Source organism: Rhea pennata, chromosome 4 (assembly GCF_028389875.1).
Source record: "Rhea pennata isolate bPtePen1 chromosome 4, bPtePen1.pri, whole genome shotgun sequence".
Taxonomy (NCBI): domain Eukaryota; kingdom Metazoa; phylum Chordata; class Aves; order Rheiformes; family Rheidae; genus Rhea; species Rhea pennata.
Genome location: NC_084666.1, coordinates 63,138,223 through 63,159,817, shown reverse-complemented (window position 1 = coordinate 63,159,817; position 21,595 = coordinate 63,138,223). Strand labels below are relative to the sequence as shown.

Sequence of the window (21,595 nt, the reverse complement as noted above, 5' to 3'; positions counted from 1 at the left end):
GTTTTCTCTGAATTCAGTAAGATGAATTTATTTGAACTTTAAAATGTGCAGTATGTAAGAGATGAATAAGAATCAAAATCAAAGATTTTCAATATTCAAAAACTCTAATATAGTTGAAACCTACATCTTTTACTTTGTACATGCATATTTGTATGATCTTCATTCTGAGGTGAATCAGAAACAGCTCCCAGAAGTCAGTGAAATTATACAGCTTCACGCAAGATCAGAATCAAGACTGATATGTAATAAAAGCTATGCTATAAAACATGGCATATGTAGACTGCATAACGAAGCAGTAGCAGGGATTGATGCCTATGTGTCTTGACTGTGGGTGCAAAAGTTGAAGGTGAGGGTAGAAAACCCAAAATTGTTTTTGCAAAAACAATTGCAAAATATTGGTCATTAAATTTAGTTTTGAGCAGAGCCATAACATTAGGGCATTATATGATACCACTCAAGGATGATACTATTCTCCTACTGCTCAAGGTTGGTAAAATGATGTTTGTCATTAGTGTGGATATCACTACAGCCTACTGGATAATGCTATAGCATTATCCATGTAACATAGAGTAACCTTTGGAGAAAGCCTATGTTAGAAATATAGCTATTCATCTCGTTTGAGCTGGAAATCGGATAACCATTTAAATAGTTAAATGCCTACCGAGATAAGATATTTCAGAGAAATAGTTATGTAATGACACAGCTGGACATCTCTTTCCACAAAGTACTAGGCACTTTGCACAGGTGATGACTGTTTTTCTTTACAAGCTAAACATCAAAAGATGTTTTAAGCTACACAGATCATTCCCTGAATGAAGATGGGAAGTGAGCAATGAAAGTGGTAGAGGAGTAAGAGTGGATATAAAATTCTGCAGCTTTCGGCCAGACGAGTTTCACTGTACACTCTTTATTCACGGAACACATGGAGGGAAAATTCTGTAGCCCACCCTGAACTAATAAACTGCCAGGTGGCATTTGGAGGCACATGGAACTACTGTATACTTGTAGAAAAAACAAATTATGTTACTATTTGCAAAAGAGAAAGCTTTGTACAACTTCTGCAAAAACTGCAGCACAGGTCTTACTGAAAATACCAGAACTGGTGCTTCTGTTTGGTGCAAAAGTGGTTGTCATATGTGGGTGGAATTAATGGACAAAATCTGTCAGATGGAAGTTACTACAACAGGACTGCAATACATCTATGGGGATGGCCACATCAGCACCTCTGTATACTTAAGCAAAGTATTATGAATCTCTTCTCTTGTTAAGGAGACATTCCTGTGCAGTTGTACATGGTTCCGACAAGAACCACAAGAAGTATCTCTCAAAAGAGACTAATGGTCATTTGGAAGATGCAGGCTGATAGTTTAGCTACAGCGATACAGCTACAACTCCGAATTAGCCAGGAAACCATCAGTAATTACTCTTCAGAGAAGAAATACTGACTCTGTTTTTTAAATACAGCAGGTGTGTATGTAATATGCCTTTAGTTTAAAACCTGACTTAAAAGATCAAAACATTTGAATCCTGGAGTACCAGCAAACCCTTGCTAGATTCATTTTTAATCACTGCAAATCAAAATAGAAGTTGTCAGCTACTGGAAGGAAGATTAACTTTAATGTGGTCCAGAAACTCTGAAACTTAAAACTGAATTGCTGGAGAAGCACTCTTATGTCTAAAGAAAAGACGTCCAAATAAAACCGAAGAAAGGAGTGGCTAATACTTGCACTGCTGTGCTGCAACCAGCAGCATGTTTCTCACTGGGGCTCTGAAGAGGGTTGGAAGCTTCCAGAGCCTGGTTTTGTTTCAGCGAACAAGGCTGCACGGTCTGTTGGAAAGCTGTCCAACAGCTTAGACCTCTCTAACAGGTATAGTGTTTTATGCCTCATTTGCATCAAACCAAATCTGCTTCTCTCTCTCCACCAGCCGTTGCGCGCCCGCTGCGTGCCTCCTGCCTGGCAAACGTGCAGGTGCCCTTTCGCGTGAGCCAGTGAAGCTGCTTGCAGCTCCATCAGGCTCCTTTTGCAGGTGGTTTTAAATCCCAGTCTGAATACAGAGCTGAAGGCTACACCAGTAGCCTACTTCAGCAAAAATTTCATCCAAGTACCTGAGAAATACAAGCTCTCTGCCAGAGAGCTGCCAAGTCTGAAACTTTGACAAGTATCAAAATACCATGTAGGCCAACAAGTAGTACTGGATTAAACATAAATACTATACACCTATTAAAGCCATGAAACCTAACTTAATGACTAACTTAATAAGCTCAAACTGCTTTAAGATGTTTCAGTGTGCTTGTAAAATAAACACTTGGAAAATCTGGCCTAACATTAACACAGGGTATTTTCTTGACGCTGCCCATAGCCTGAAGCTTCTTCAAGAGGTACACATCACTTGCATTACCTTAAACAGAAAGCAAAGTGGCCAAGCTTGTGCAGGAGGATAGATACGGCATGAAGCTGTAGAGCCAGCAGCAGGGAAGCCAGCCATGGTAGGAAGAGTGTTGGGCCTCCAGTCTGCGGGGATACGCCCTTAAGGTAATCAAGCCTTGTCCTCACTGCTTAAACGAGTGGATTTGAAAGTTGGGTGGCAAGGTCATGTTTTCTATGTTAAACTGCACATAGCTGGCTCTTCAGTTGTGTGTTGAAGCTACTATTTATCCCCAGAATTCATCATGCAGCTGCAGAAGGAGACATCAAAATGTTACCAGAAGCAGGTGTTGCAGTCTGTGGGAGAAGAGTTCAGTTGCTGCAGTCCGCCACTGTTCGAGCCTTCCTGTGCCAGCGCCACACTGAAGAAAAACTTATTGCTTATATTAGGTGACAGAAACGAAGAAATATATTACTAGAACAACTCTCAACAGAGTATGTAATACCACTTACTGAAACAGATAAGCCATATTTTTTAAAGCTCTCGTATCACTGTCTGTTCTATAACTGGTTTCTGTTTAGCTGCATAAAATGAATCCAAATTTATGATTTACAAATACGTGATGCCAGATGTTCTTTGCCAGTAAATATAACACAAATTCAGAGGAAGCTGGGATAGAGGAGACAGACTAATTTAATGGAAAACATGCAGCTCTGCTCATCATTCAGTCCTCGCTGCATAGGCCCATGATGCCAGGCACTGTTTTTGCAAATCAGTAAGAATAAATGGAGGGAGTACAAGCCCACAGCCTTCTAATAGTCTTTGCAAACACATTTGGCCCAATAGTATTCAGAACTAACATCAAAAGTATAAATGCAAAACTAAATGAAGCTAGTCGCAAGTCCTTAGTGTTGCCACTGAAATGCCTGGAGAGCTTTCAGAGCTTGGTTCAAGAAGCTGACAGTCATTTCTGCTATGAAGAGACATCAAACAAGAGAGAATACCAGAAAAGTTGCATGCTTAATGCCCTCAGAGCTTGCCAAAGTCCCTATGTGAAATACCAAGATCTTCATATCTAGAATGTCTGTTTACAAATGCTAAATACCACTGCTCTGACTAGACTTCAAACACTGAAACCTGCAGTAAGAAATGCCATAAATATAATTTAGCATAGGCTTTAAATAAAGAATTCATACCTAAAAGCAGAGAAAGGCAACACTGTTCATGCTGGCCTTCCTCACAGCAAAGCTGCTGTGCTGGGGCCCTCACGCGTGCCCCCATCCAGATGCTACTGTGAAGACCCACGGCACAGAGGCCACAGCTACAATGTGCAGGGGATTTCAAAGGGGATGTTGGGAGTGCTGCCTATCTACTCCCCATGTAAAACAAAAGTGATGAGCAGGACAAGTCCTACAGGGAAAAAGCATACTTCATTCACAGAAAGGCTGCTGCAAGGTAATGCTGCGTGGTACGCACTCCTGGGAACACGTACGTAGTGCTCTTTGAACCGTAACAGAAGAAGTCGCCTGCTAATTAGCTTCCTGCTAATTGGCTGTCAATGTCATTCCTTGCATGAGGATTGCTGGGAAAACATTGGAATTATCTGAGCAAAGAAACGAGTGTTTTGTGACAGCTGCTTAATGAGGTGAGCTTTGAACCAGCCTTAAGCAAGCTGGACAAAAAACTACAGGTGGAGAAAAAAAATAAACGGTCACCTCATCAGTAGAGACAAGATAAACACAACCATCAACCATCTGAGATATCCATATTCAAGGTGTTGGGGACGTAAAAAGGAAAACCCTGAAGACATAATTGTCTGCACATCCTAACCTGGATCCTCAAAGTTTTGAGGAGTGTTGCATAAAATGAGTGCTGATGGTATTTGGTAAGATATAAGAGAAATGAGCTGTACCTCCAGAAGTACACAAGCATTGCGCATGGTGAACATAAACCCTTTCAAGTGACAAGAGAAACAGTTGTTTAATGGCTCTGGGTGCAGATCAAAGTGGGAAAGGCACTAGGGCTGCCAGGCAGCAGATCTGCTGTAGCTGATGCTGGAAGGAGGAGCTGGACAACTCTCTGCCAGGAAAAGGGAGAAGGACCAGGACCTCGCAGGAAGCAGGGCTCTGGAGTACTCACATCCCTGCTGGGAAAGCACTACAGCAGGACTGCAACAGCCTGCCAACTTCTCTGCATTTCTCAGTCCTGTTTTTATACAGTGCCTGTTCTGTTCAGCTTGAAAGTTTTTACAGCCACAGCTTGCCTGTGTTCCTGTCTTTTGCAGGTGAAATCACGAGTCTGGTTTAAAATTCAGCTTTCAAAATAGCCTTTGGAAGTGGGAGCCCAAATGGCAATAGGGCCAAATCCGGTTGGTGGTTGCGAGTTCCTCAACAGAGATGCTGGGGATAACCCTCTTGTGGGAGCAACATTTCACCACTGTCCCTGCCATGCGTGGGCTTCAGGCCCCTTTATTTTGTTGCTATTATTCACTTGCAGGTGAATTATATTAACACTTGAATCTAAATGCAGATACCTCCCACTCCAATCTGAGACAAACACAAACACTGATTATACAGTGTCTGGGCACAGCCCTACTAAGAGATAAAAATCAACACGTTCAGGGAACAAGAAAGAAAAAGGCAGTGCAAGAGTGAGTCAGCAAATTCAGGCAATACGTTAGGCAGGCGAGCGTTTCTGAACTCCCTGCGAGATTATTAATACTGCAGACAAAGTCAATACGTGCCATCAGATCTCCATCCGGCGCCGATAAATTGGACCATATATCAGCCGGGTGTTAGGGCCTTCTTCCTCTGCAAGAGGGGCTATTTATTTCCACGTGGTTTTGAGGAAGACTTTACTGGAGATTTCTTCCATTTCCTCCCCAGCTATGTCTAGGAAAGGAAAAAATCTACGCTATGTTTAGGAAGATGTAAATGTGAGCATGGAAATCCGGTAAAGCAGCGGACGAAGGCAATGCTGCTGTGTCAAGCGTTGTAATAAAATTACATTTTCAGAATTCGCCTGTTCACTTTGCAGAACATAAAATGCTCTATTGAGCCTGTTTACAAATGAGGCCGTGTTCTGGCTCGTCCTCTCGTGAGCAGGCATTTCTGTGTAAAACAAGCTAGCTGGTGCCCCAGAGTGCTCTAGCACAGCGCCACGCGGAGCGGGCAGACCTGTTCAGCTGCACGCAGCTACTGGCCACCAGGTCCGAAACTCTCCTCCCTCAAATCACGTAAATAACAATCAACTTCACCGATTTCATTGGATATAGCTCGGAAAAGCGGTGAGTGCAAAGAACACATGGTTCAAAGATAGTAAGCTTTATAAAAGTCAGTGAGTTTCAAGTCACTAACAGTTATTTGCAGTTTTTCTCATCTAAAGCCTGTTATTCTCTCACTTTGAAAATCACATTCTAATTAACTCATGTTCTGACACACTATGGCACCCTGAAGAGGCTGCTTGTAAATGATATTTATAAAGCAAAGGCTATTTAATACCTGCTTAACATACATCCATGACCTTCAAACTGCCTCCTGCAAGCGGACACTCGGTGACTTGACCCAGGATTTCTTTTCCCTTGGTTTGCTTTAAGGCTTTGTCTAGCCTGTGGCTGTTGCTCCAGCATGCAGGAGGATGCACCCTAAACCACCGCTCACATCTAAGTGGCCTCAGCCTTGGGGAACGGCAGTTTTACTCTGGAAGAAGGGCATTTGCACAGGGTTGATTACACATAAGCCAGTTCTAGTCAGTATCCCTGGGAAAAAAGCCCTTTTCAGAGTAATCGTCATGACTTCCTAGTGATCCTCCATGTATCACCATTTACTCCATACCTGTGTCCTTCATTTCTGTCCCTCCTCTCTTTTTCATCAGCATTCAAGCAGAAAGCCCGTGGGATGGCTGCCTATTCAGACGTAAGCAGCACTCATAATCTTGTCTGAATCAAAGCTATGTCTAAGGCAAGAGCCAGCTCACGTACTCACGCACAAAAAATTAAATGCTATTCTCATTCAAGTCACAGGCAAGACTCCCACTGTCTTGAACGCATCCCAAATGCCACTTTTATTAGCAAAGGTCCTTGGAAGTCTGTAGTTCCCCGAATGGGCATCTTACCTATTCTTTGAACAAATCAGGTAAATCAGGATAGTCCAGGAACTAGACCACAGGACATTATCACAGCAGGCTGCAAGATTCAGTTAGGGAGAGACGTTTGATTAATTCACAACCTAGAGCTTTTGCTTGTGACAAAATATTTGTCCCCATTCACACAGCTAGAAAGAAACCTCTCAGACTCACAGGTGCAGCCTGCAAGCTGCCTGACCTTCAAGGAGCAGAATTTAATCCAGTATCCCAGTAAAATGCACCATCGTACCGAGCTTATGTCTGGTGTGCTTCAGCCTACTGTATGTGCACTGGGAGGCTCTCCCAGTGTTGCAAGTCAAAGTCTTACTCTTTGTTTTGGATATGACTTCAGAGCTATAGGAAAAAATTCTGTCACTGCAAGTTGGTAGAATCAGCTCTCCTAAGGCTTTAGGTGCTTTGGAAAACCTCACCCCAACAAATGCACGTTGATACTTTTTGAATTTGTGAGCATTACTCATGATTGGCTTCAAATGAGTGAAATGAAGAAACTGCAATTTTAAATTCTGCTTTTCTTAGCAGAATCAGCAGAAGCATCAGCAGAAAAAGAATGGCATTTTTTGGTACTTTCAGCCTAGGCTCAGGTCATGAAACATACAAAAGCCAGCAGACGCTGCTCTGGCGAGACTTCCAGTTGCAACGGATTTGAGCAGCCATCGGCAGCCGTGGAGGCTGTGCTGAACCTGCACTCTCAAGGCTTCCTTCCTGCTGCTAGAAACGCTACTTTCTACAGCTTTCTGTCATAAAAGTATCTAAGTTGCCAAGAATGTGACTGTGGCATAGAGTTGTAAAGGAAGGAGTCTGGACCCTACCAACGAGAAAATGCATGCTAAAATACAATTACTCTCCATAGAAATCCAAAGGATGGGACTACTGTCCCTGTTTAAAAAGATGCACGGCTCTCGATACACAAGATATGCAGCTTGATACATGACAGCTGCTTGAAATCCCATCAAATCAGGACTCATTCTTGAAAATTTAAACAACGTGAATGAGTTAAAGATGTCTGAAGCCAAATTAATGTTCCCTGTAAATAGACATAACATCATCTATTTTAATGGAACTGTACCTACTTTTTGCTAGCAATAAATCAAGACCATAACTAACAAAGTCGTCAGGACAGGGCCTATGGAGACAAAAGGCTGGAACATAATCGTAAAAGAAAAGTGCAGGCAAAATATCTGTGGTCTATTAAAAGCCTCCCTCAGTTATATTTGCAATTTAAATTGATGCAATTGAAAACGGCTCACTTTATCAGAGTTCATCTAGAACCAGAGGACCACCCTAAATATCTTACGTACTTTACACGTCTACGCTGCAGCCACTCATATTTCATTGGGGAAGATGTTTCCTGACAGCCCAACAGCTGAAGCCATGGGACTGCTAAGGCAAGAGGCATGTTTGGGAAGTGGGAAGACAAAGCCTGTGCTTTAATGCTTTAGTGTCGACACGGGACAGATACTGACAGATCCTTTTTCTTACCCTAATCTATCTTTCCTCTCGACCAGGGCAGGTTACTACAAACAGCACAAGAGTTCTGCTCCTTCTGCATGCACTAAAATGCTGCATCAGCTCTTAAAATTGCTTTTTCTACCTAATGTCTGGTCTGCTCATTTTATCAACCTGGTATGTATTTTTCCTACAGGTAGGATCAGAGTATCTTTTCCAATTATTCCATTTCCAGTAATGACCATTTCAAAACATGTGTATTATCATAATCATTTTATGCACTAGATGCTATATTATATTTACCCAACAAATACAAGTTGAGCACCTATATTTCATGCACTGAAGTCAACAGAAGTTTTACTGCAGATATTAATTAGGATTTTGCCAATCAGTCATTGGAAAGTGACTGTTAAAGGTGAGGTTATGGGGATATGACATGGGTGAGGAAAGGCACAAACTAGCATTTCTCTTTACATATAAACACAGTGTAACATACCAAATGCTACAAGTCACTTTTAAATCTCCCCTAGTATTTTGTCTAAGGTTGGCTTAAAGTTTTGCAGGCTTTTGAAGAAATCAACATAAAAGCTTAAAAAAGTAAAATTGTAGATTCCCAAATTACGGATAGTGGTGTGTATGGGGGGAGGGGGGAATCTCATTATCAACACTTTATTATGTATTTCTGCTTTCTAATCTCTTCTGGCAAAAAAATGAGGGTGGGTCCTGTGCAGCACATCTCAGTCCCTAGTCAGAAGGCACTTCACTTTGCCACGTCTGTTGCCAAAGGTCGTCTGTCTGTAACACTACTTGTGTTTGCCAGTGATTTAGCTGCTGCCCTATTACTGAAATGAAGGGGCCAAGCAACTCCACCCAAAGGTGGCAGAGGGACTGTCCTAATGCAATGCTCTTTATGTTCATCTGGGTCAGCGGAAGAGCTGCCGGAGCTGCCCAGCGGCATGAGCCCCGCACTGAAACAGGCTCCAGCTGGTTTGCCCTGTGCACGGTGCTTTGGGCACGTTCCTCAGTGCAAGCACGTGGGGCTTCCTGCCACCAGCACTGCTGGACTGGCTCTTCTTCAATGGGAAAGAGAGAGAGAAAAAATGAAAGAGGGAGAGGGAAAGGGCAACAAAAAGAAAAAAAAAGTGGATATATGGAAAAAGAAGAAAATGTGGAGAAGGATGATTGGAAATCACTATGGTCCAAATCCTGGTTTCAGTCTCTCTCCTGTGAAACAGTAACACAAGTGTCCAAGCCACTCAGAAGCCTACAGCAAACAGAAACAAGGATGTGTCTATGTGTCTCCTGGGGCCCTGCCTTTCCCCTGCAGTTCACTTTCTTGATACACTCTGTGATGGATTTTCTCGGCACCTGGCAGCCTCCTGGGAAGCCGAAGCGGGTGCTGCGGCTGGCCGGGCTGCCAGGCGCCCCAGGTTATCTGGAGGAGTCTAGCAAAGGCTCACACTGCAACCACCATTTGTACGGGGATGTCGTTACACAAGCAGAATGTCTCCCAAATGCTTCAGGACAGATTATTAAAGCGTTTCAAATCTCAGGAAACCAATTTCCTTCGTTTCCTAACACGCAAAGGCACCCTGGGTACAACGGTCTTGTGACAGTCCTGCTGCAAGTGTTAACGTAGAAACTCTTTGCGTTGGCACTGATATAAGAGCAGAGCCCTTGCAGATGCCTGGAAAACCGAGATACACATTTCAGATGTGGTATTAGAGGTTAGTGCATCAGGACAGATTAATAAAAGATTTTTTTCAGTCCTATAATACTCTTTTTCCCCAAAGTGTCTCAGAGTCCACACCACCATTTACCTAGACATTTACAAAACCAAGACTGAGGTTTGGCTACCTGAGGTGCACCTAGTCTTAAACTAAACCGAGAAGCTGCTGGGGGCCTCACAGGATAGATCTTTTCATCACGTAGTTGGGGATGAAATACTGCCCCCTGCAAATGCTAGGAGAGATTCCTAGCATTGGATGCCAGGGAATTTTAGAATAAGTTAATTATTTCAGCATAACTGCCAACCCAAGTAGGATTTAAAAATAATTGATTTCACTTTACAGTGTTTACAGAATTCTAAAACAGTAAATAATGATTTAGCAAAATAAACTGTCAGTCTGTGTACCCAGAACCACTGCAAAAGGACTGTCGCTCCCAGACAGTTCTGGTGTGACTCATACCAAAAATAGTATTTTCTTTATCAGGCATGTGATATTTAAGCACATAGGACTGACGAAGTCAGATCAAAGGTTGATGTAGGTCAGTATCTTATCTCAGACAGTGGTCAGGAGCAGTATTGAGAGGTAACAGGGCAATGCCCTCCCAAAATAATGAAAGTAAAACATTGCGCACCTCTAAGCGCTTGTACTTCTCTACCTGCTTACACCTCTTAGCTAACCTGCTTCGTCAGGGATCCAAAATCAATGTTGCGCATGTTAATTAGCAGCCCCACTTAACACATCTTTGCGACTTCAACCTCTGTGCAGGAGATGCAGCGAAGTCACCGGCGTGTTTTATGGGGTTTGCACCACCCAGGCGTGAGCTGGGGCTGCCTCCCACGCTCGCCTGCCCTGCGGCAGGGGCCCGGCACCGCCACTCAAGGCGCCAGCCAGCACCGCCCCGCTCCATAGCTCCTCGTGCATTTGCTCACCAAGAAGGGCTCGTTTCCCCACTTTCGGGGCAGGGCTCCGGTGCCCAGGGCAGCTGGCAGCGCCGAGCACTCAGCGGGGGCATTGCCAGGCGAGCGGCAAGCAGCAGTGTCACCGGAAAGCCCCAGGCCGGCGAGGTCTGTGCGGTCAACAGCGCTGGGCAGCCACCGGCCCGGCAGCTTTCGGGCCAAGGGAGCAAAAGTTTTGGGAGAAAAGGACGCAGCAAAAAGAGACGAGCGATTCTAGACACCACCGACGGCATACAGAACAGCGGGGAGTTCTCTACATTAGCTGTCAAGCCAAGTTTGCTTAAGAAATTGTAACTAAGGAATTTAAATCTAAGATGTTTTCAGCTAAAAAAAAATCAGGATTTTCAGGTAAAAAACATAAATACAAAATACCTTTCTTCATTGTGACCTGCAAATCTGGAAGAGGAGTTGGATAGCTAGTCCCTAGTTAGAGAACAAAAAGGGAAAAAAAATAAAAAATAAAAAAAGAACCAAGGTTTTCAGCCGTCTGAACATGCTGTATGTTTGAAACCACAAATTCCCATTAATGGTTACAGGAGTCCTGCACTGAGAGGACTACAGGAGACCTACAGGGAAAATTCCCAATTAAAGCTAAAAGGAAACATACACGAGAGAGAAGCCAGACTTTGTAAAGAGTTGTTAAATAAACCACTATCTGAATGGGACAGTGCAACAGCTCTGGCATCCTGCTTTTGTTTATACTTATGGGATTTTACTGTCATCTTAAGTACCTCTTACAGGTCATAAATTAAAAGAAAGAAAAAAATCCCCACACTATTAGCCAGAGGATCAGACTCCTCAATAGCATCATTTTGATGTCTTTACTGAAATGGACTTGGCCCTTAGTTTCTTCCTCTTAAAATGTTAATTGGCAATCCCTGGGATTGTTCTTCTTAGGTTTATTTATACTGCTGATGGCTCAAGACATACAGGGTAGATATTTGTCCTTAATAATGTTCTTGACCAAGCATAAGCTTCATGTCCTAGGGTAACAGATAGCATAATCAATGCATTCAATTTGAAGAGCTCATGATCATGGATGATGTCCAATTCAGTTTTCACTCAATTTGCAGGCTTCATACGCTGAAGTTAATTAGCAACAAATTTTAAAATTCCTATTTAAAAGTTACCATCAGAAGATGCTGAACAGACTAAAGTCTTATTGGACTATTTGAAAGCCAAATAAATTTGCAATTAAGAATGATCTGGACTTCTGTCGTTTAATCCCACGATATCAACAATAAACTGCCTTCCCACTGATATTACAGCAGCTCTTCTTACTCCTCAGTTACCACAGCCAAGAAGACATGCAAAATTTGCCCACATTCCTGCCAAGAATAAAGTATTCTTCAATGCTAATAAAAGCGTAAAGCTGCATAGTATTAACGTAAAACCTTTCTGTTTTCTATATTCTTTTAATAATTACTTATGTGGGTTTTACCATATCAGGATTCAACTTTTCACCTTTGTGAAATGGCGAAATAAAAACTTTGAATATCCTCAGAAAGAATTTTTTCCTCTTTTATGGGCAAGGAATTGAGGCATGAAAAGCGATCTTCAGAGATGCTGAGGGACCCTAATTTCTTTTGAAATCATGGGACTCAGGCATTTTCTGAGACATTGGTCCAGAGTGACTGATGTCTAACGTATACGCGACAGCTATGGCTGCAATCAGCTTGAAGTCCCCAGAGCCGTGTTAACCACTGTTCCCTTGCATGCCATCCACAGTCCAAACCACTACGTGTACTCCAAAAAGCACTAAGAGCCCTGGCCTGAAGTAAAACATTCACTGGCGTTACCCCATCCTCTCTCGTCAGACTGAACTGAAACCCTCCCCGCAAAAGGTCAAGGATGGCTCGGCAGATGCAAGCTCTGTCCATCATTTCATCATTTCGTGGCACGCCTGCTTTGCAGGATCTGGGCTGCTCCTCTGGCCAAACAGAGGTCATAACTGCTTTTGGAGTCCTTCCACCTTGTTCCTGGGCCATAAGTAAGGCTCGTGATAATCAAAGAATAAGACATTGTCCTCAAAAGAGTTCAATGAAACTTGACTTGCAATCCAAGATTTGTAATAACCATCGGCACACAATAAAAAAGCAGCAATATCAGGTGATATTGCTACTTTGCATTCACAAGCAGTAATAACCTCATCAGTCAACTCTGCGCACGAAGTGATACAATTTCTTTCTTGATTTAGCTTGGGAGCACACACAGCCGTACTGTTTCCCATTCTGCCGCTGACTCGGCTATCTCAACCTGCATGTCTGTGCAGGGCAGCCCGTGGGCTTTGCATGCACCCCCAGCAGACCCAGCGCAGGGGACAGCACGCCGCGATGGGAACCGCAGCTGCCCGAGCAACATGACAGCATTTCTGGGAAGCTTTAGTCAGGGACAGGGGGCCGTTGTGTTAGGCACTGTACAGCTATAGAATAAACACAAAACCTTTACGCTCAAACTTAGGACAAGACTCAAATGAGATGACAAAAGAGTTAGCAAGAAAAAGAATATTGGGAGAAGGTAGCAGTGTATGAACAATGTGGTTACACAAATAGCTCACCTGTTGGAAAAGTACAAAGTTTATTTTACATTTTAGTCAGTGTTAATTTATATTAAAAATAATACACTCTAACCTCTGCTCATTTCCATTTTTTTTTAAAAAAAGGATCTACATTCTGTCTTGATTAAGCTTTCAAATAAATGCCGTATGTTTTCTTGCCTGTGCAGTCCCAATGGACCCTGTACTACAAAACTATCCTCAAAGTTATGGAAAGCTCCATAAACACTAACAAAATTTACCCCTATTGCAAAATGAGAGACCCCAGCTCTGCTACCCTCCTGCATGCTGACAATATCTTACGCTGGAACGGTCTCTGTATTTGCCATTTCCCTGGGTCCATATTTGTCCCACCTCCCTGAACCCATAACTCACAAGGCGAATTAGTCTGCCAGTGATAACATGGTCATGAAAACAAAAAGAATATAGTGTTTCTGTTATTTTCCCCCACCCTTTTATCTCTAAGAGTCAGCAGATCAAAGTCTGCTGAAATGGGCTTGAGGGCAGAGTCTTGATTAAGGGGCAAAGACCGAGTATAAAAGAAAGAAGTACAAACATCCTTATATTCCCTTGTACCACTATAGATAGCTATGGAAAATAAAATTGATTTCAAATGCGGCACAAATTCAGGAGTTAAATAATTGGTCAGATCCTTCTCTGCTGAGGACAACTAGAATGTGAGCAGGCTTTACGTTTTTAAGGAGCAATAGATGCACTGGACATGAAGACCTGCCGTGTTTTCAACACTTCAGGGAGGGAGAAGGCCAGTTATGTTAGCTATTGTGGCAAAGAGAGTAACTGAGATTCTTAATCATGCAATGAGTTACACTGAGTGATGTCCTGCTTACCTCGAGCCCCATTAAAAGTCAGTGTTTACCAGCATGGAGTTCATTAGAATATCACGATTTAACAAATTATTGCAGTCTGCCTATGGTGCTTCTCTGGTGATTACAGTATACCTGCACTGTGCCAGCTTGAGGGAGAAGAGGAGCTGTCCCCCAAGTAAATTTTATTTACTGCTTTTACAAAATACATTTTTAAAGATTTCTGGGTTGCCAAGAGTTAATTAGCGTGCACAGACATGCATGCACTCTCTCTCTTTCTCATAAAAGCTAAAAATGCACCAACCTGAATAACAGTGGCACATCATCAAGGTATGATTAAAAATTAAAAATTATGAATGGCATACTGTTGCTGTATCTAGGAATAGTCAAGAAGCATGCATAATGTAATGACAAAAATACTAACGGCAGCTCAAGCGTAATCATATAAACTGCTTTCTTCTTAACATGGAGAAATGACCTTTATAATCACGCTTGGTAAACAAGCTCTCTGTGCACACTGTATTTACCTGAGGTGCAAAAGGAAGATTCATGCCAGTTTGCACTTTCACCAGAAGAGACCAAGTGGAGACATTACTACGTAACAGAAAGTCTATCTGCCCCGGTTGCCCTGCACTAACACCACATCATCACCTGGCTACATCATGATACGGACCGGAAAGGCGGACCAGAGCATAGGGCATCTCCTCCTGCCTGCTCCACATGGATTTTGCTAGCTGCAGCCAAAGGTCTGCTCGTCAGTCTCTGCATGTCAGCACGTATCCACGAGTTAAGAGAAATAGCCATAAACATGCAAACCGTCTCCTCCATGGGGAAGCAACTGCAATCCACTGCAATTCAGGATTTCCGGTTTGCCCTGCCACATCAGTGACGGGAGTCTGGAGGAGGAAGGATGGCAGGGGGCTCGTGTCCCAGCCCAAGGGGAACAGACCCTCCAGATCCCAGGGAATCAGCTGCTTCCCAGTACTCCTTTGCCCATCCAGAAAAAGCACGGTGGATCCAGGGATTTGTGCTGCCACAAGCTATTCAGCCTGTGCCTGCAGAAACACCTTGCTGCTGCTCTGTTTTCACAATGTATGCTTAGCTGAGGACACAGAGTTGCTTTTTCGAAAGTGCCAAGATAATTCAAGATCCTACAACCCATGTCTAAAGAAACTACTCATAAACATCCATATTCACTTTTACAAGTGATGGCTGGCTCCTAAATTACTTCCTGCCAGTCCTTCCTACAAGTTTATTGTTCCCACAAACACGTGGTGCTTCATAGACAAAATAAGAGAGCTCTTCCCTTTCAGAGGCTTAAAAATTGATGAAGCAACATGATGAGAGATGTGTTCAAACTTTGGGGGGTGCGGTGAGCAAAAGGCCAATGCCTGTTTCATTCAGTGCGAGGCTGAATGCAGAAGACACTGATGTATTTATCTTTAGGATACCACACTTATTCCTTTTTTTTTTTCTTTTCAAGCATACACACAGATAGAAAATATCTGATCATCTTAACTCTGAAATGGCATGCACTGTTCTTCCTCATAGGCTCCATACTTGTATTTTCAAGCAGCTGAAGCTCTGTGACACTCCAGCAAATTGGCCTTTTGCTCAAAAGGGCCTGTGGGATAGAGAAAAGGCAAGAAGCTAGTATTATTTCTGCTGCACCAAAGCTGCTCTTTGCCTTTCGTTAGGCACAGAGAAGCCTTAGGAAGCTGGGTCAGCCAGCTTTCTGGCCAGTTTACACAAATGAGCAGCAAAAAGCCACTGTGGGTACTGGAATCTGTGTAAAGGTAGGCTGAATTTAAAAAGTCTTGAGCTCAATTCCTGGCTTCCATGAAGCTGCTCAAGTAAAAAGTCTCTCTATGGTAAAGAACAACTCCCACACATCTGCCCTTCGCTCCTCGCTGCAGGACAGAGAAAGGACAGGGTGGCTGCACGGCCTCTTCCCCATCCTTCACTGGTGTTCAGCAAGAGCTTGCGGGGGGAAAGAAAGAAAGGTAATTTACATCAATTTTTGGTTTCCATACATGTATGCCTGTAGAGATACATGCACTGACTCTCATTCTTACCTTTTATGAGATAAGAGTAGCTTAAGTCAATGAGAGAAACTTGCTCCACATCTAGGAAACAAACCTCTCAAGAACAACGGTACTTATGTGAATTATTAAAAGGCAAGCACATTTTAAAGTCCCGGTTAGCTGACTCTCTGGTCTCCTCAACTTATTTTCAGTTCTGAATGGCAAAAAATTACATCAGAGAATAAGTTTCTCTCAGTCAGCCGCACTTTCTGTTTCTTACCACATAAAAGTTTTAGGCAACAAAAGATTAAAAATAACCTACTGTATTAGAATGCCACAAACATTTATACAAATCTAGGGTTTGCAAAGTTAATTTTGAAGTCACATTTGAACTACCAACATCCTTTAAAGAAAAGCCCAGATGACTTGCATGGTGCTTTGTACTTTACAGAAAGTTCACTGACAGAATTGGGCATCTTCTGCAACACACTGCAAAGTATCTTTGCAGAATAACCAACTCAATTTTAATTTCTAACTTAGGGGGACAACTCTGCTTTTGCTATTATGTGAGAGAACACTGCTGGCTTGCAAGGGTTAAACTACTGTAGATGCTGGAGTTAAAGGAGAGGAAAAAGCCCACCTCCTTTCGGACAGCAGAGAAATAAACCTGCCCGAAGGAAGCAGCCTGCAGAAGCGTACGCAGCGCGGAAAGAAAGGATTAGCAGAGCGCTGCAGCGCTCGGCGGAGGAAAAGTTTGTGCGTGGTTTTTAGGCAAGCCCTCGCGTGACGTCACCTCGCCCAGGCGGTCTCGGCGCAGTCAGCACAGGCCTCCTGCCTCCCCATTGGCGAGCCCCTCGTCAGCAGACATCTGAAGATAATTATTATTGGCCAGGCAATTATAACAGGAACCACTGTCACTTAGCGCTGAGACGCGGACCCGGCGCTCTGCAGCAACGCTGGGAAGGACCAGCAGTGTCACGAAGGACCCGGGCGGGCGTCACTCGCCCCTTCAACCAGCTGCTATCACTTTTGCTTTCCTAATCGCTGACCAGTCTCCACCGGCTGCGGCTGCACATTGGGATCTCAGCTCCAGACTCCTTTTTGCTGCATCCCTGACTGAACGGTGAATTTTCTGCAAAACAGCAACAGCTTGCTTGCTCACAAGAAATAAAGGACTAGGGCTGCCATCCCCATGCAGCAATTTCTTTAAAAACAAAACAAAACAAACAGCATCCACAGATTATTTCCTACTTCCCTCTACTCTTGTTGAAAAAGTTTGGGAGGAGGTGCTGGAGGGAGTTTGAGCTAATAAATCATTTTAAGCAGTCATTTTAATAAACGTCTGACTTAATCCTGGCCTTATTGAAACCAAAACTCCCACAACCTGAGCATGGTAAGATCAGAGACGTTCAGCACCTGCTATTCTAAAAGCCAGCTATCTGATGGCACTACGCTTAAATATCAACAGTCCTTCCCACAACATAAAGCGTAAGGAGCTTCAGGACACTGAGCGGATGTCTTGGCTCTTTAGCATCCTCCAAACCCCACGTCACTTGTTTAGGGAAGATCGGCAGGCCGCCCCGTCTGCCCTTGCAGCCGTAACCTCGGCCTTTCGTTCTCTCCTTCACGCAAGGGAACCGGACAGGCTGGGGGATACAGCGCAACGCAGTATATGTACACACAGCCAAGCATTCAGGGAAGCACAAATAAGCCCCTCAGCTTATAAGTATCAGGGTAACAGCCTATTCATTTTTTCTTCACGTCAAAACAGCAGGCTCTTTGCAGCATTGCTCGTTTAGGCCCAGGCTCTGATGAGGTCCCCGAGCAATAAGCCTTGCAGGATAGGGGCCTTCTTAAAGCAAAATGGCAACATCTGGAGCAGAGCAAGAAGGACTTCATCCACCTCTACCGCTCCTCCTCACTGGCAAGGGACTCCACTGGTGCCAGCTCAAAGGCAAGATTTTCAGAGGCAGATACGGGAGTGTGGCACCTCATTCCAGCTCTCCACCCAGTTTACAAACCTTAGCTTGGGTGCCAACACTTGGCAGCATAGCAAGTGCGCAGAACAGTCATAGCACCAGGGATCGAAGGCACTCAGAGCGGGCCCAGGGTGGCAGGGGAAAAGGAGGGATTAGCCTTTGCTGAACAGCAGTGGCCATTTCACCCCCTGTGCCGTGATCCAGCCAGGCCACACTGCTACCCTCAGGCTTTGTATTCAAGCTTTACCAGCTTTAGGCATCAGCAGTTATAATTAAAAGGGACTGTCAGCGCTTGAATCAGCTCAGAAGCCAGAGGGTACCAAAGGGATTCATGTCCTGCCTAAAACTGGGCTACATTTTCATCTGAAATCTATTCAGGCTCTGAAGATGCTATTCAAAGTCCAAAAGACAAGGTCAGCTCCTCAGAGCTACTTCATCCTACCTTATACTCTTTAGACTTTCTTTTTTGGCCTTGTAAAGGATCAAGAAATATTTCTGAGATGGGAGTAAAATAACAAATGCCACACCTATAAAATTTGTTTACCTCCATGTTAGGGTGGTGTGTTACATCCTAATTTAAATGACTATTGTAGTCTTTTTGAAGCAATACTACCTACTCCATCTTCCTGTCACAAAGAATGATCAACCATGTTTATCCCTACAACATGCTATTTAACAACCTCGTCTTAGGATGTTCTTACATTAATGATGCTTACATTAAAGTTATGCCTATAAAGGCAAGGATGCACTTACTACCACTGATGTCTATGTAGACAAATTTGTTGTTATAATCCTGATGTGAAGCAGCAAGGCCTTCCTGTACAGCCTTGGCTGCTGATTTTTACTAAGTCGCCCCAGAAGTTCACATGCTGGAAGCTGAAGCGTTTCATTACGTAAGCGACTTTCCTCAAGATAAAAATGCACAATTTAACTCGAAACTCAGATGAATCTTCACCAGCATTTTCAAGAAAAGCCTGCTGTGACAGAGTAAGTAGTGAGCACAACTCCCTTTCACTTCAGAAAAGGCTCTTAAGCCACAAGCAGATTGCTCTTCTCTACCTTCATGTGAATCGAATGTATTCATTCCTCCACTCCCTGAAAGCAGATGCAGCTAGGCTGAGAAGTGTGCACACAGATCATCAAGGCTCGTTAGCTGCACAGCAAAAGCACGAAAATGTTGGTCCTCTCTTTTGAACCTAGAAAGTGGGAGCCTCATGTTATAGGAGTCCCAGCTGGCCAACCTCTGCAGCAAATGAGACGGGGGGGAGATGTTAATAATACTACTTAGCATTTATACTGTACATGACATCTTCAGGGCACTCAGCATACGTTACCTAAGCCATCAAAGTATCTGACAAGGTATTTCGGCATTAGTTTCCCCACAGTCTTTCCCTGCTGGGGAAACTGAGGCCTAAAAGAGGTTACATAATTCTCCTCAAGGTCACATCATGAAGCGCAGGAGAATCAAGGAAAGGACACAAGAGTCCTGGTTCCTAGTCATGTTCTTAGTGCATTACTCCAAACTGCAACTCGTATGGGCTATTTGGTTAATACATACTCCCAGATACCACCCTCTCCATCCTCTTTTACAAGTTTGTCCTATTCTGATGCCAGTTTTCTTCTGAAACTGGAACAAAACAGGAACATCCAGCACTCCCAGCCCACGAATACTCATGCGGTCGCACTGCTCCTGAAATGAGAGTCACACAGAGCACTCTTCAAGAGCTAATGAGCTTGCCTTCAGAAAAGCAGAGATGTACAAACACTTAAATGGTCATTTTAATTACATTGCCCTCAAAACCTGCAGAGGAGCCACTGGCCACTGAAGGAGCCTATAGCAAGTCCCTGGTAGAGACCAGGAAGGGAGTGTTGAGCCTTGCGAACTTACGCACCAAAGCTTCAGTCCATGGTCAGTCCTGTCCTGCCATCAGCACAACCGGGGTGACAGGGAAGGTCCTCGCGAGGGAGCCCGAGGGAGCCCAGGGAGGGTGGACGGCACTGCTAAGGGATGAAATCCAGGCCCCAAGAGGGAAAGAGTCCCAGGCACGAGTTAGGGAGCAAGAGCGGGCATGGGGCAAGGGGGCGAGTGTGGCAGCACAGCAGGGCACGAGGCAAGAGCCGTGAGGCCGCCGCAGGCAGCCGAAGCCGGGACGAGGAGCGCGAGGGGAGAGAACAGGGTGCGGGCGGACAGGTGCGACAGGCGAGCGGGCTCCCGGCGGCCCCGGAGCCTCGAGCTGGGGGGCAGCGCAGGGGCCCAGCGAGCGGGGCTGGGCACTGCAGGAGGGCAGAGCGGGGAGAAAGGGGTGCTGCCGGGGGGCAGCGCTGCCCTGCACTGCCCACGCCACTGCGCGGCCCCCTCGGCCCCAGCCTAGGCCCGGCTGCCCGTGTGCCGGGCCGGGCCCGCAGCAGGGGCCGTCGAGGGCGTGTGTCCGTGTGAGGGAGGCACCGTCTCGCCGCCAGCCAGGAGTCCCCGTGGCAGCGGCGGCAGCGGTGGGCTCGGCCCCCGGAGCCTTGGCTTGGCTTGGCTTGGCCCGGCTTGGCCCGGCCCGGCCCGGCAGCACGCACATGCCGGCAAAGTTAATAGCCGCATGGCTGCAAATGAAGTTTTATCGGGCGCGGGGAGGAGGGGGAAGGAAAGCGGGGCTCCCTTTTGCATACACACAACTTGTTCTGCTCGCTCGGCGGGAGGCGGCTGGAGGGGCTGCAGGAGGAGGAGGAGGAGGAGGAGGAAGAGCTGAGCCGGGGCACGTGTGCGCGGAGCGGCGGCGGCAGCAAGGAGACGGGAAGGGCGCGGGGGCGCCGGCGAGAGCCGGGCGCGGCGCGGTGCCCCCGGCGGCCGCAGGGCGCCCGGCGCGGCGGCGCCTCCGCGCCCGCGGGCGTGTGCGCGGCGGCGGCGGCGGCGGCGGCGGCGGCGCGCCCGGATGGGCTCAGCGGCTCCCGGCGGGCGGCGGCGCCTAATGCCGCCGCGGCGCCCGGCGAGCGCCGCCCGAGCCACCACTCACCAGTTCTCCTGCATCCACTGGATGGCTTCATTCTCGTTGAACTGCTTTTCAAATTCGTATTCTTGCAAAGTCAACACTGACATGTTCATTGGACCGACCGCCGCGGGGGTGGCTGCTGCGCCGGAGGGCTGCGTGCGACCTGCCGCGCCTGGCCCCTGCGCGCCGTCCGCCGCAGAGCCCCTGCCTCTCGCCCTCTCCGCCTCAGCTGTATCCCTGATTTAGCATAGCTCCTCTCCCTTCCTCGCCTTCTCCTCCCGTGCCTGGAGGTCTCCTCCTCTTCTGCATCCACCCTCAGAGGAAATGGAGGCGGTGCGGTCTTAGTGCCCGTCCCCGCGGCGCGGCGCGGCGCGGCTCAGCCCCGCTCGGCTCGCCGGCCGGGGACACCCCTTCCCCTCCCCTCCCCTCCCCTCCCTTCCGGGCCCGGCCCGGCCCTGCCCGGCCCGGCCCGCGCCGCCAGCAGCGCTCGCCTCCCGCCCGCCTGCGGCAGAGGGGTCTCTTGGAGCCTCCCTGCTCCCCGGACACCCTCACCGGCGAGCTTAAAAATAAAGCCGACACGTAGCTGGAAAAGCA

General features: G+C 45.9%; 1 protein-coding gene across 1 annotated transcript in view; it reads right to left on the bottom strand.

Annotated features, from left to right (window-relative positions):
• ELOVL6 (ELOVL fatty acid elongase 6) overlaps positions 1-21,268 on the bottom strand; it is an 80,705-nt gene extending 59,437 nt beyond the window's left edge. Inside the window, exon 1 of the mRNA XM_062574120.1 lies at positions 21,026-21,268. Within this exon, the coding sequence (XP_062430104.1) occupies positions 21,026-21,114 (89 nt within the window). The 5' untranslated portion in view covers positions 21,115-21,268. The remainder of the gene's footprint in view (positions 1-21,025) is intronic.
• Between the last annotated feature and the right edge of the window lie 327 nt (positions 21,269-21,595).